Source organism: Ammodytes marinus (assembly GCF_949987685.1).
Source record: "Ammodytes marinus genome assembly, chromosome: 13".
NCBI lineage: Eukaryota > Metazoa > Chordata > Actinopteri > Uranoscopiformes > Ammodytidae > Ammodytes > Ammodytes marinus.
Window position 1 is genome coordinate 11,803,662 of NC_137217.1, and position 12,903 is coordinate 11,816,564.

General features: G+C 43.3%; 1 protein-coding gene across 1 annotated transcript in view; it reads left to right on the top strand.

The window, feature by feature from the left end:
• The first annotated feature begins 232 nt into the window (after nt 1–232).
• The window catches only part of LOC307259907 (RNA-binding motif, single-stranded-interacting protein 3-like), a 115,880-nt gene continuing 103,209 nt past the window's right edge, over nt 233–12,903 (top strand). The window contains exon 1 of the mRNA XM_080039977.1: nt 233–1,181. Within this exon, the coding sequence (XP_079896103.1) occupies nt 1,113–1,181 (69 nt within the window). The 5' untranslated portion in view covers nt 233–1,112. The remainder of the gene's footprint in view (nt 1,182–12,903) is intronic.

Genomic DNA, 12,903 nt, shown 5'->3' on the forward strand with positions numbered 1-12,903 from the left:
TCAACGCCAGGCTCCAGCAATATTATCTACCTATCTCTCTCTCCCCATGGAGCTTAACAAAAGAGGGAGGGAGTAAGAGATAGAGAGAGAGAGAGAGAGAGAGTGAGAAAAAAGGCAGTCGCACAGCACACAGCTCCAGACCACCCTCTCTCCTCCTCCTCCGCCTCTTCCTCCTCCTCCTCCTCCTCCTCCTCCTCTCCTCTCCTCTCCGGCACCACATCCATTTGTGAGTTCATCGCTGATTTTGAACTGTCTTGTGAAGGATAGATCCAGAGGACAACCGCGTGTGTGTGTCTGTGTGTTCTCTCTCTCTTAAGGATACAAGCCGAAAGCTCCCGACGGGATCAAGGGAATCTCGTCTGGTGTGAGGGGAGGATAAAACCAGACAGTGAAAAGCGGATACACGGGAAGAGGAGAAGAAAAAGAAAGAAATAGACGGGCAAAGACAAGAGTGAGAGACGCCGGAGAGCAAATTTGAGGGGCATGTTCAGGGGCAACAGACAAGAAAAAGAAGAGTGAGTGTGATTTTCAGAGCAGAGCGCGCAAGGAACCGGCACAACCGGAGCCCCTTTCCATTCCTCCCTCCTCCTCCTTGTCCTCCTCCTCATCCTCCTCTCTCTCTCTCTCTCCTATTAACCTCTCTATCCGTCCTGCTCCTCAATCCCCCCCTTTTGTTTCCTCTACTGCCTCCTGCTATCCTTTCATATCTTCCTTTTTCTTCACACCCTCTTCCTTTTCCCCCAGCGTTCCCCCTTTTCTTAATATATCTTTTTGCTGCCACTCCGGTAGGATTCTCTCCATCTCAGTTGGGAGGAATGGTTGTGTGAGGTTCTCTGTGACCAAGTAGAGAGACTACATTTTTTTTTAAAACACCAAGTACCGGTACTATCCGTCCCTCTATCCATCCTTTCCTTTTCTGCGTTGATCACACACACACACTTCAGTAGGAGGAGAGCGTTCTCCCTCTCCGCAATCCTCCACTCAGGAAAACAGTCGTCCGAGGGAGATCCAGGCCAGCCCCCCCCCCCCCTTGGAGTGATCTTAACGTACTGTAACCCCAACACCTGCGAGCTTCCACCTCCAGCCTCCTTTCCATTTTGGATTCCAGCTACATGGGAAAACGTTTGGAGCCAATGTACCCCCACTACACCTACTACTACCCCCACTATCTCCAGACCAAGGTAGGATGGTCAGCCAAAGGTTGACCTATTTTTAACACCTCTTAACCAGAAAAAAGGGAAATAAAACGTGCTTGTGTGTTGCAAATACCATGTCCTTTTTTGTTTAAATCTTCCGGCACACCCTCCTTTTTTTAATCAACTCTGTCTGCTGCCTCTTTAAATCTCAGGTTATTTGTCCTACCTTAATTATGTCATGTTCCTTGATCGATGGAGCAAGATCTGAAAAAAAGGCTACTACGGAAAAGACCATAATGTTCTTCTTGCTTTGGGTGCTACAGTGAAAAGAGAGAGATATGCTGCTGACGTTGCCTCACATGAACAGCTTGCTAAATGGCAACCCGTCCTCTCCAAACGGGGACATACAGTATATGTGTCACTCAGTTGGGTTTTTTCCTTTTCCATTCACACACACTGAGTGCTTGACCCCGGTCCTTCCCACTCCTATCCCCCACTAGCTCCAAGTTCAAGTTCAGGCCAGGAGGCCCAACCTCCTTTCCTTAACCCCTATGTTTTCTCTCTCTCTCCTTCTCACACTCAATAACACCCCATACCCCCTAATTGGCCATCCCCACCCCATAGTCACCCAGGGTTGCATGTTGTAGACGTGATTGATGTAACCTGATACACTATGCCGATTAAAAGGAGAGCAAAAAACTGCACTGCATTTTTTTCTTTTTCTTTATTCTTTTAGTTTCCAATTCTCTTTCTCAAACGTAGCACACACACACAGATCCACACGCAAGATAACTCCCGCTCTTGAGTTTTTTCGACCACCAAGTGAGGGAGGGGTGGGGGGTGTTGGATAACCGAGGCCTGATCGATTGCTCCTGCATCATATCGTCCAGCCCTCCATTCCCCCCCTTTGTCTTCCGTGATTCATTTGATTTTTTTTCCTTCTTTCGCGTGATAGGAATTGAGGGAATTGGCAGGTTTGCTGCAATACTTAATAAATATGTACACATCAGTCAGTAGGCAAGAGAGATGGAGAGAGGGAGAAACAGAGATGAAAAGTGTATGAGTGGGATGTTAAGAGAATAGAGAGATCATGCTATCGGGTGGACTGAGTGTGGGAAGTACAGGTAAGGAAATGATTGCTCCGCTGTTAAAAATATGTTGAACGCAGGCTGCATGATGCATTGCAGGCCAAAAGCAACACATCTAGTACAGTATGAATGCGGAGTCACATACAGTACACTGTTATTTGAACCAATAATGAACCAGTGATGCACCGGTGGGATTTATTTTCCTATTCCAATCCAAATGATTAAATACAGAGAATCCTGCCCATTTTCAACTGATAATTACATTTCCCGACTTTACACAGCTTCAACATACCCAAATAACTTTATATCTCCACACTCTGCTACAACTACTGTCCTGACTGGAAGCCCTAACAATAAAAAACACTTAAAGTCACAATAGTTACCATGTTAAATTTGTCATATTTCTGCTGCCTAAGATATGTTAGGATGCTTTTAAATGCTTACTTAAAAAAGTCCAACATTCACTGCTCTTGAACCTTTTTTAACTTATGCCTCACTGCCACAAGTTGTGGATAAAGTACATTTACGGAAATGACATCATTGTATCACCATTGGCTAAATGATCAGTCTATCAGATCTCACATCACACTGGTTCATCTCAGCACAGGCTGAATGCAGTATTATATTCATCGGCTTAAACACTTCAACTGTGGCAGCTCCTCAGCTTAAGTTCAGGAAATAAAATTAATATTTCCAATGACCCTTGAACACAACAGCAGGTTGTTTTTGCAGCATGATGTCATTACCGACTTATCTGCCGATCTCAAAGCTGCACAAGTTGACCTCAAGGAGCTGTCTGATGCTTTTTAAGAATGTGCTCAAGATTAACAAACAAAAGCTTGGAACTGTTTGTAAATGCAAACCTGCAATTTGATTGCAATGTATATCTCTGATGATGAGGAAGCATATATATATATATATATGTATATATATATATATATATGTATATATATATATATATATATATATATGTATATATATATATATATATATATATATATATATATATATATATAGCTATATGGTAATTTTGGTAAAAAAAAATGTTTTTGTTAGAACACTTCCTTTTTTTGACCCTAACAAATTGAATTAAAATGAGTGAAATACAATTTTTCTTCTCGGGGGATTCAGATTTTAACAATAAACCATGCTGTGAATAAGTTTGGGAGACAGTGTTTTTGGCAGCGTTTTCCTCAGTAATTTCGTGATTTGCATATTTACACTTACAAACAATGCTTGTGATTGCATCGAATTGTTAACAAACTTAAAAGGGTAATATTTTTTATTTTCTAGCAATAACGAAGAAGCTGGGTTTTATTTATTTTTTTAATCAGCCCTGTCAGTGAATCCAGGAGCATCCATTGAAATTCACTTTGTGATGTGCAGGTCTATTACACAAAATACCATGCTGCTTGCACATGTCTGTTAAATTACCTTCAGCATTTAATGCACGTCCGCCACACCGTTTCATGTGTGCAGAAGCCACAGTGTCACACTGCTGTCTCCTTGTTCCATGAGTTATCTCTATCAGTTCAAGGTCATCTAATTTCTCTCAAGTATCTGCAACAGGCATCTGGCCCACACCATCACTTCATTCCCTCCATCTCTCCATCCCTGCCTCCAACCAGCCCTAGCTCCCTCCCTCTGCTGTCAAGGTCAAATCAAATTGGATCCTACCTTCGCCAGTGTTCCTTCTCAGCTTTGCCTGTGTGTATGTATGTGTGTGTGTGTGTGTGTGTGTGTGTGTGTGTGTGTGTTTATACATCCATATGAATAAAACCTTCTTCTGTACGTCAGGTTAGTGTCCGTGACTGTACATGAGCCTGCAACTTTGTCCACCAACGGGTGTGTGTGTGTGTGTGTGTGTGTGTGTGTGTGTGTGTGTGTGTGTGTGTGTGTGCGCGCGTGTGTGCGCGCGCGCATGACCAGAATACATTTTGCCCACTTTTGTGTGTGTACTGTATGCCTGTAAGCACATGTGTGTGTGTGTGTGTGTGTGTGTGTGTGTGTGTGTGTGTGTGTGTGTGTGTGTGTGTGTGTGTGCTCTGACTTAATCTGAGTGTGTTTCTGCATGTGTGTGGCCTCTGAACAGTGACTCCCCTGCCTGACCCCATCTCTGTGCAGCTTGCTGTCATTAAAGCCCTCCAGGTCCCAGAAGAACAGTTGTGTGTGTGTGTGTGTGTTTAGGACACCCCATACCATAGCTCAGTTATACATCTATATGGACCTTGAAGACAGCCTAGTGTTTGATCTGCCTGTGCTGCTCTCTGACTTCAAATATGAGGACTAGCTGTGTGTGTGTGTGTGTCTGTGTGTGTGTGTGCGTGCGTGCACACACACACATTTTAACTGTTTGTGGAGGTAAATGTAGGTGTTCAGGTGGTTTTCTTTGTGTACAATGCAACACAGCAGACAAAGACTTACCGGTTGTATTCAAAGTGTGGTATCGTTTTAGCTCTTTCACAAACTTTCCATCTCTCTCTCATCTCTCTCTCTTTTGCTCATTGATCTGATTGGAGATGTAAATGGCCTCTTATTAATCTTGATTCCAGAGAGTGGAGGCTCTCCTCCCGCATGGAGATCAATCAGTGTGTGTGTGTGTGTGTGTGTGTGTGTGTGTGTGTGTGTGTGTGTGTTTGTATGTGTGTGTGCGCGTGCGTGTGCTGCCTTAACTACCTTACAATAGCAATCTTTAAACACTCACACATGCACTCACAATCGCACACATGCCCGACATACACAAAAAGGCAGAAAAAAACAAGACATTATGAAATGTCTTGTTTTATCTAACAATGCTCAGCCAGATGACAAAGAGTGTGTGTAAATGTGTGGCTATTAAACACAGAATTGCTCTTGCTCTGCCTTCATAATGGCCTATAGGTTCAGTTAGTGTACATTAGCAGGGGGCAGGGAGGGACAGCATGCCCTCTTATGAGGGCCCAGTGGCCCTTAATCACGGCTATAAGAGGGCTTGAAGGGATCAGGGGGAGGGTTAATGCTGAAGCACAGCTGCAATGTTGCATTATCAGTGTGATTTGTTAAAATGTAACCACAGGGTATATAGCTGGAGGGACAAGCCATAGCAGAAATATATCATTCCTAAGTACAATCAATGTTTAGGATTTTCCTAATGGCCTCTGTGAGCTAGTTTCAATTGGCATATTGTTGATGGTTGTTCTGTTGCTTAGAGAGCATGATTAAATAATCTACTGAAGGCATTTTTTTAACCTTTTGCAGTAAATCCGCTCTTTAAAGCGTTAATTTGAGCAAACGAAAATGAAAGACAAATGATCACAGTAATAGTGTGTTCCTGTGGTTTGGGGAGGAGTGTGTCGTCAAAGCAAATTTCACAGCAATCACCATAAAGTGTGACAGGTTGCCATTTTTTTTAGAAGTGACTCATGACGTACATGATGATATACACGACTGCTTGCTTTTGTCAAGGGCTAATTCCTCGTGCTGCGCCCTTGTTACATTTTTGTTCTTTCCGACCATGAAGCTCTTTGATCTGCTGGACCCTATTCAAAGAGAAGTCGTGGGGCACTCTGGCCTTATCTTTAGTTAACATACAGTGTAATGGAACTCTTGTGACACCTTTTAGTCCATCTAATCTCCCCTTATGCCTTAATTTCTCTTGTCTCAGACATCATCTGCTTTTACTTTGCTTTGGCTTCACAGCTCTCTCTCTCTTTTCTACATGCCTGCATACAGTATGAACTTTCATATGCAGCTTTGTGCATCTGAATAGTTGAGCTATTCAGTTTTTTTTCTCATCTTGTTAGCGTCGGTTGATGATTGACTGAGGGCGTGAATCTTTGATGATAATCGGTGAGAGCGAGATAAGAGAGAGGCTGAAAGAAGAAGGGGGGAAAAAAAGATCACATTATCAACCAGCCGATCATTAGCTTTGCTGCAGATCAGCCTGCTAATATGCTCAGTGGCACACACGAGGAGCTTTAATTAGGCTAATGAGAAACAGCATTCAGCTGGTATCAATGTAATGACACATTCGGACATGCCCGGACATCCAAATAGAATATCCCGCTCCTTAAAAAATGAGCTATTTGCATTCAATTACTCTCTGTTATGCGCTAGATAAATGTGGTCGTCGGTGGTTGGGTTGCGTTGGCTTGGCTTGGCTTGGCGTCGACGACCAAACATCATACAGGCAGGAGGGAATGGAGGTTCACACAAAACATGGTTTTAAGCATGTGTAGGCACAGAGAGGACACCAGGAAACAAAGAAAGGATAAATTCTATTATTTCTGGTCCATCCTTTCCTGTAACTTCCTTCCTTCCTTCCTTCCTCGGTTCCTTCCAAAAGCTTCTGTTCTTCCTAGCATCAAACATGAAGTTATAGCAGAAAACAGGGGCCGTAAATGATGTAGCTCATATCACATGTGCATACAGAAACGCAATTGTGTGTGTGTGTAGTGTGTAGTGTGCAAGGTAAACAGAGGGTATAGGGTTTTATGTCATTACATGCATTCTGCCCGTGCCCTGTTTCTCATCACACATCTGCTGGCTTTCCTCAGTTGTAGTTTTTACAACCATCAACCGACCATATGACCATGTGCTTGTTGTTTAAGGGCCAGACGTTCAGTTTGGACCTCAGCTCAGCTCTTAGTAGCATCATATGCAATTGTAAAGAATAGAGAACAGCTTTATGTTGCCTTCCTCTAAGGCCCCAACCATGTCTCTCTGTCTCTGTCTCTCTCTTTCCTGCCTCTCCCCCACTGTGTTCTGGTCTCTCTCTCTCTCTCTCTCTCTCTCTCTCTCTCTCTCTCTTTCCCCTACCATCTGTCCAGTTTGCCGGGGTAGTTTTTTTACTGCTTATAAGGGACTCTCCTAGCCACCCATATATGTCCATTTATTATTCTCCGTGGGTTGTTCTATTCTTGTCCCATGTGCAGTAGCGAACGTTGACCAGTGCCACGCTATGTTGAATAGGAGTGAGAAAAAGCTTCAGCGGGTCAGAGCGTGCACCGAGTGGCAAGAGAGAAAGAGAGAGAGAGAGAGAGAGAGAGAGGCTCACCCCTGCCAGGTTTTGTAATAGGAAATATGTGGAGGAGAAGAGAGAGAAAGAGAAAAGGATGATAGAGGAGGAATAGTGATGCCAGGGAGAGCAGAGTGAGATATATCAAAAAGAGAACAGATGGCGCCTGCAAAAAAGAATTCAAAGGGAAGAAGAAAAAAGAGAGAGATAGAGATCCAAAGGGAAATAAAGAACGATGCAGCGAAGGAGGGAGACAGAAAGTTGTAGGCTGGGTCAGTGAATAAATGGTGCTGCTGCATTTTTAATAGTTGGCCACTTTGTAGCGACCCCTTGTCTAATGGATTCTCTGCCTCTTAAAAGCTGCTGTCAGGGCCTCATCTACCTCAAACAGTTACGCCGGGCAGTAAATTGCTGATGGCTCCAATAGTCCCCCAGCACTTCCCGATAGAATGTCCGACGATACAATATTGCCTGGCAGCAAACATGATACCAGTTAGCACGCAGATGTTTTTGGCAAATCACGTTTCGAGCGCAGATCTACTTACGGGAAGCAGCAGCTGAAATACTGAGGGGCTAAGCAAAACAAAATTCCCAAGACTCGCACTGATACTGCAACTCTTTGAGATGTAGCCTACAGCTCTGGCCAACGGTGTTCTGTCTTTTAGAACACCATCAAAGTACCTGACAAAAGACTTTATTGGTGGGATGACAAGGGAGAGACAAAGAGCACAACCTGGAGCCTTTAGCTGCGGACATGTATTGAAGCAAATCTAGTTTCTGGAAATAAAAGGAGATTCTGTCCAGGTTTTATATGATATGGATTTTGGCCTCCAGCTCTACAGTAAATAATGAATACTAAGACACCTTACATCCATTCATTAACCGAAAAAAGGCTAAAAGATCAATACAGCATCTGAAACTGCTGATATTAAGGCACACGGTGGGTTTTCGAAGGCCAGCAGTCTTAATAGCTCTATCTAAATCACAATGTGTAATGTGTAATCGGGCGAAGTTGGGGCCGAGCTCGTTTCAACCTCAGCCAGCCAGTTGGCGTTGACGGCTGGTATAAACACCACACACTGTATACAATTATACAGTGTGTGCTTGTCTAACTGTTTGCCCTGTCTGATCCACAAGTTCCCCAGTCACATTCACGTGCAAAATAGAGACTTATCAAAACTTGCCAAAATGGTGAAAAAAACAAAAAAAAAATCAGTCTTGTGTGCTGTGATGGAAAATGTTTTGTATTAAAATAGTGTTTCCAGGTGTCAGTGCCGAGCCACAGTTCACTTGAAGTTTACAAAGCTCACTCATGGCCAGCGTTCTGCAGAGTAGACAGTTCTGGTCTTCCACAGCCCCTTCATCCACCTGCTCATGTTTATTTCAGCAGGTATTAGTAAAGCAAGCTATTTTAGAATATCTAACAGTTTGTGTTTTATAGTGGATTTTGAGGCACTTTGCTTGCACTCTATCTGTGTGACAGAACTGAAGAGGCAATGTGTTGGGATTCTAGTCTACACAGTATGTTGCGTTCCAGTGTTCTTAACCGCTTTCCCCAGCTTAAGGATCATTAAGCTGACCTGTGTGTGGCCTGCTGACCCATGATATATCCCTGTGTCAAACTGCTTACATGGAGTGTGGGCACCGGACATGAGTCAGGCTTGGCATCACACATAGGCCTAAAATGCATGTGTTGTTTTACACCTACACTTACATGCTGTCAGGGATTTGCATTTTCACATGCATTGATCCAGTATAATTATGATGACACTTGTTTTTGTTTTTCGTGATGAATATTATTATATATTTCACAAAAGCCTGCTACAGTGTGTTATAGCACACATCTAGTTTCAGAATTAATAGCTATGAATTTGAATTAGACTATGATGTTATTACTCATATTTCTTCATCCATTTTCCAAACTCTAGCCTGTTCATAGTTTCCTACGGTACATTTTTTAAAGTATGGGGGGGGGAATATTAATACATGTATAAGCTAAATATGTTTCTATTCTTTATAGAACCAAATGAAAATCTTGTCGAACACTTGCACATTTGCTTTCAACCTGGTTCTTGTTTGTAATATGTAAACACAAAATATGATAATACTTTGTGTTCACAGAGCGAACATATTCACGTAATTGAAAATATTCATCTCTAACACACCGTCATTATATGCATACATTCTGGGCAATAAATGCATGATGTCATTATAACTGTCGACGTGGGGATTGGGTGGGCGCATTTCTTATTCTCATTGTGTGTGAGGTGGTGGTGGTGGTGGTGGTGTGGGGTGTGAGGGTGTTGTGCGTTGGTGAGCGAGTGATCCCCACACCAGGGACCAGTGAGATAATTGATAGAATGCCCTGCAGGGATCCCCCCTCCCCTATATGTTATTCCTTATCCTACTTAGCTGTTGCTTCCTTCTATTGCTCTCTCCTCTTGCTCTTTCCTCTATCTTATCCTTTCTTTTACACTCTGTCTATTCTTGTCTCAGTGGGCAGTACAGGACGGACCTGTAAAAAGGGAAATTCCTCCCCTGAATACCTTAACACAGTTATAGTGTGAATTGTTCCGTGACCCTTTAACACATTCCGGCCATCTTGTCATTTACCCTGCTCTCTTTAGCTTCACTTGACGTTACTTTACATTTCACACAATGCCTTTTAACATCCCCCCAAAGGAAATGGACCTGTTGAATTTCGGCGGTTTGTGGAGAGTGGCTATATTATTAAGGACAGTGAATGCTGTAGTAAAGAGAGTCCAACTTCCCAAGTGGAAAAAAAACCCACTTATCATATTTTGCTACTGGATGAAATGATCTGCCGTATTCTCTGGAGTAGCAGTCATCATTCATGGACTTATGTATATTTTTTGTTGTCTGGCAGTTGGTAGACCAAAGTCAGGTGTAGCAACCGCAATGTCTAAAAGTATGTCTGAATCTGTCTGTGATGTACTCTACATGTTTACATTTTATTTCACATGCACAATAAGGTTTCCAAATAGGTCGGCATTATCTAATTCAAGCTCCAAATTCACAAAGACAATGTGGATCTTATTTTAGCATTGCTATCAATGTAGTTTAAAGAACGCGGAAGGCACAGTTAATGTGGGGAATATAATTTAAGCAAAAACTGATTCTGAACTAAAAGTCAAACCCTATGCTGTGTGTATCAGCACACTCCCGTTTACAGTGTGTTAACTACAAATCTGGCTTGAGCCTATAGGGTAAGATTTAAGCTATACTGAACGATCAGTACCTATTTTGCAACAAAAAAAAAGTGCTTTGCTCAACATTTATGGCAAACTTTAAAGCTCACGAAACAAAGTCCTGGTATTTACAGGGATTTATCACCAAAGACATTTCTGATAGACCTGGACAGTAGAATTGTAATCATGCCTTAGTGTTTACCTGTTTAAATAGATGCATCTGTACGTTGCCACCTCGGACCTTAGCACTTTTAAGTTGTCAACACAGGGCACAATCTGAAACCGAAAGATACAGCTTGGCGAACATTAAACAGATACTGTTAGTTTAATCAGAAAAGCAAGCCTCTTGGTGCCCCCACAGATTCCAGAGAGGCATCCAACCGATGAGCATCAAATGCAGAAGCAGGACACGCAACATAAATAGGTTAGCACTTTAGTACATAGCACTTTAGCACATATCCACAAGTTCTACTGCAAAGAAAAGATCAGATTCAAGAAGAAACACCTCGACATTTGCAACTGATGAGATTATGTGCCAGAAATGATCTATGGTCCGATTCAAATCGTTCAAATAAGATGTTGCCATACATCAATATTAAAGAATAGCAACAGAAATGAGTGCACACTGTGCCTTCTCGTCGATACTCCAGAGTCTCTCCTAACTCGCTTCTAACCACTGGTAGTGTTTAAACCTTTAAATCGTCACTTAAGAAGACTCACAAACACACAGGACCATTTTTTGTTTGTATCCAGCAGCAAGCACTGACAGCCTTGGTGTGAACAAACTCTGGAGATCGACCCCTGTACTCTTTCTTTCTCAGTCTGAGAGGAATATATAAAGAAACGCAGTTAAAGTCTATAAAACTGCCACGGTGTTTGCCCTCAAAGACAGTTTAGCTGGGTTAAAGACACACTCTTGTCCCTGAGCCAGAGGTGGCTGGCCAGGCCAAACATCTCCTATTCCCTGCTAATGAAATCCTGAATAAAACCCTCCCTGCCCGGCCTGATCACACACGCACACACACACACACACACACACAATTGCACAAGTACAAATACAGACACCCACTCTCAAGGGTTCTGGTACGCACACAGACACAAACACACTCACACACACGCACAAACACATGCACACAGATCCCCTGCAGTCCCAGTCGGGGGATTATCCCAGAAAAACACTCCTTTTGTTGGGCCCCAGTCAAATTGCTTTTCAGAGCTCTCATGCTTTTATCAAAGCTGTCTACGGAACTGTGTGTGTGTGTGTGTGTGTGTGTGTGTGTGTGTGTGTGTGTGTGTGTGTGTGTGTTTGTGTGTGTGTGGGCATGCGTGTCAAGGCAGCCCAGGCGTAGGCTGTTGCTGATTGCAAGGGAGCACATCCAAAGTGAACGGTCACTAATGACACTTGAAAGTAAGCTGTTTATATTGCCCTCGGTTTGTGTATGTGAGAAATTGATTGCATGTGTGAGACTATTCATGAGCCAGCGATTTGCTAAAGTTAGTGTAACGCCAAACCACCATCTTGTGTTGTCTGTTGGCAGGCCGGCCTGGTGTTTCTGACATTTCAACGTGACATTTACGATTAAATACACAACTTGTAAACAAGAACATGGGTGCAGTTGAACATCTTGCTGCTCCTTATGCCTCGTTTCCACCGAGTAGAGCGGGTCGGATCGGAGCGGTTCTGTCCGGGTAGTTTGGCTTTTCATTTGCCAAAAGTTGGGTAGGGTACGGTTTAAGCGCACCTAACCGCTCTGAGCCGCTCCTAATCTCAGTACTCCTCTGTAGGGGTACTAGCCGCTTGAAAGGGTGCCTAAAATGCGGAGCTACACACTGCCGTCATTTGATTGGTCGAAAGAATAATTTCCGCCATTTGAAGTCATCTCGGCAAGAGTGAAGAGTCTTGTGTTTTGGCGAAAATGTGAGCACAGCACTGTGTATCATGGTGTTTTTCCTCATCAATAAATTAATCAGTTGGTTACACTGTGTCCCACTGCTAGTCACGTAGCTGCCGCAGCCAGCACTGTTCGCTCACTGTCTCTATGAGTTGCACCGAGCCGTCTCTGTGTCTTTACGCCATAGATAAGATAGTAGTAAATACACGCTCACAACAACACGGGGGAATAAATAAAGAAGCGGCTGGTTTGACCAAGCAAAAGCGAGAGACCGCTGGCTTGACCACAGTTGGTCGAAAGAATAATTTCCGCCATGTGTAGTCACCTCGGCTAGAGTGAAGAGAGTCTTGTGTTTTGGCGAAAATGTGAGCGCGGCACTGTTTCTTGTGTGGTGTTTTTCCTCGTCATTAAATTAATCAGTTGGCTGCACTGTGTCCCACTGCTACGATGTCACGTAGCTGCACCGAGCCGTCTCTGTGCTCACAACAACACGGGGGAATAAATAAAGAAGCGGCTGGTTTGACCCTACTATCTATGGTTTGACCAAGCAAAAACGAGAGATCGCTGGCTTGACCACAGTTG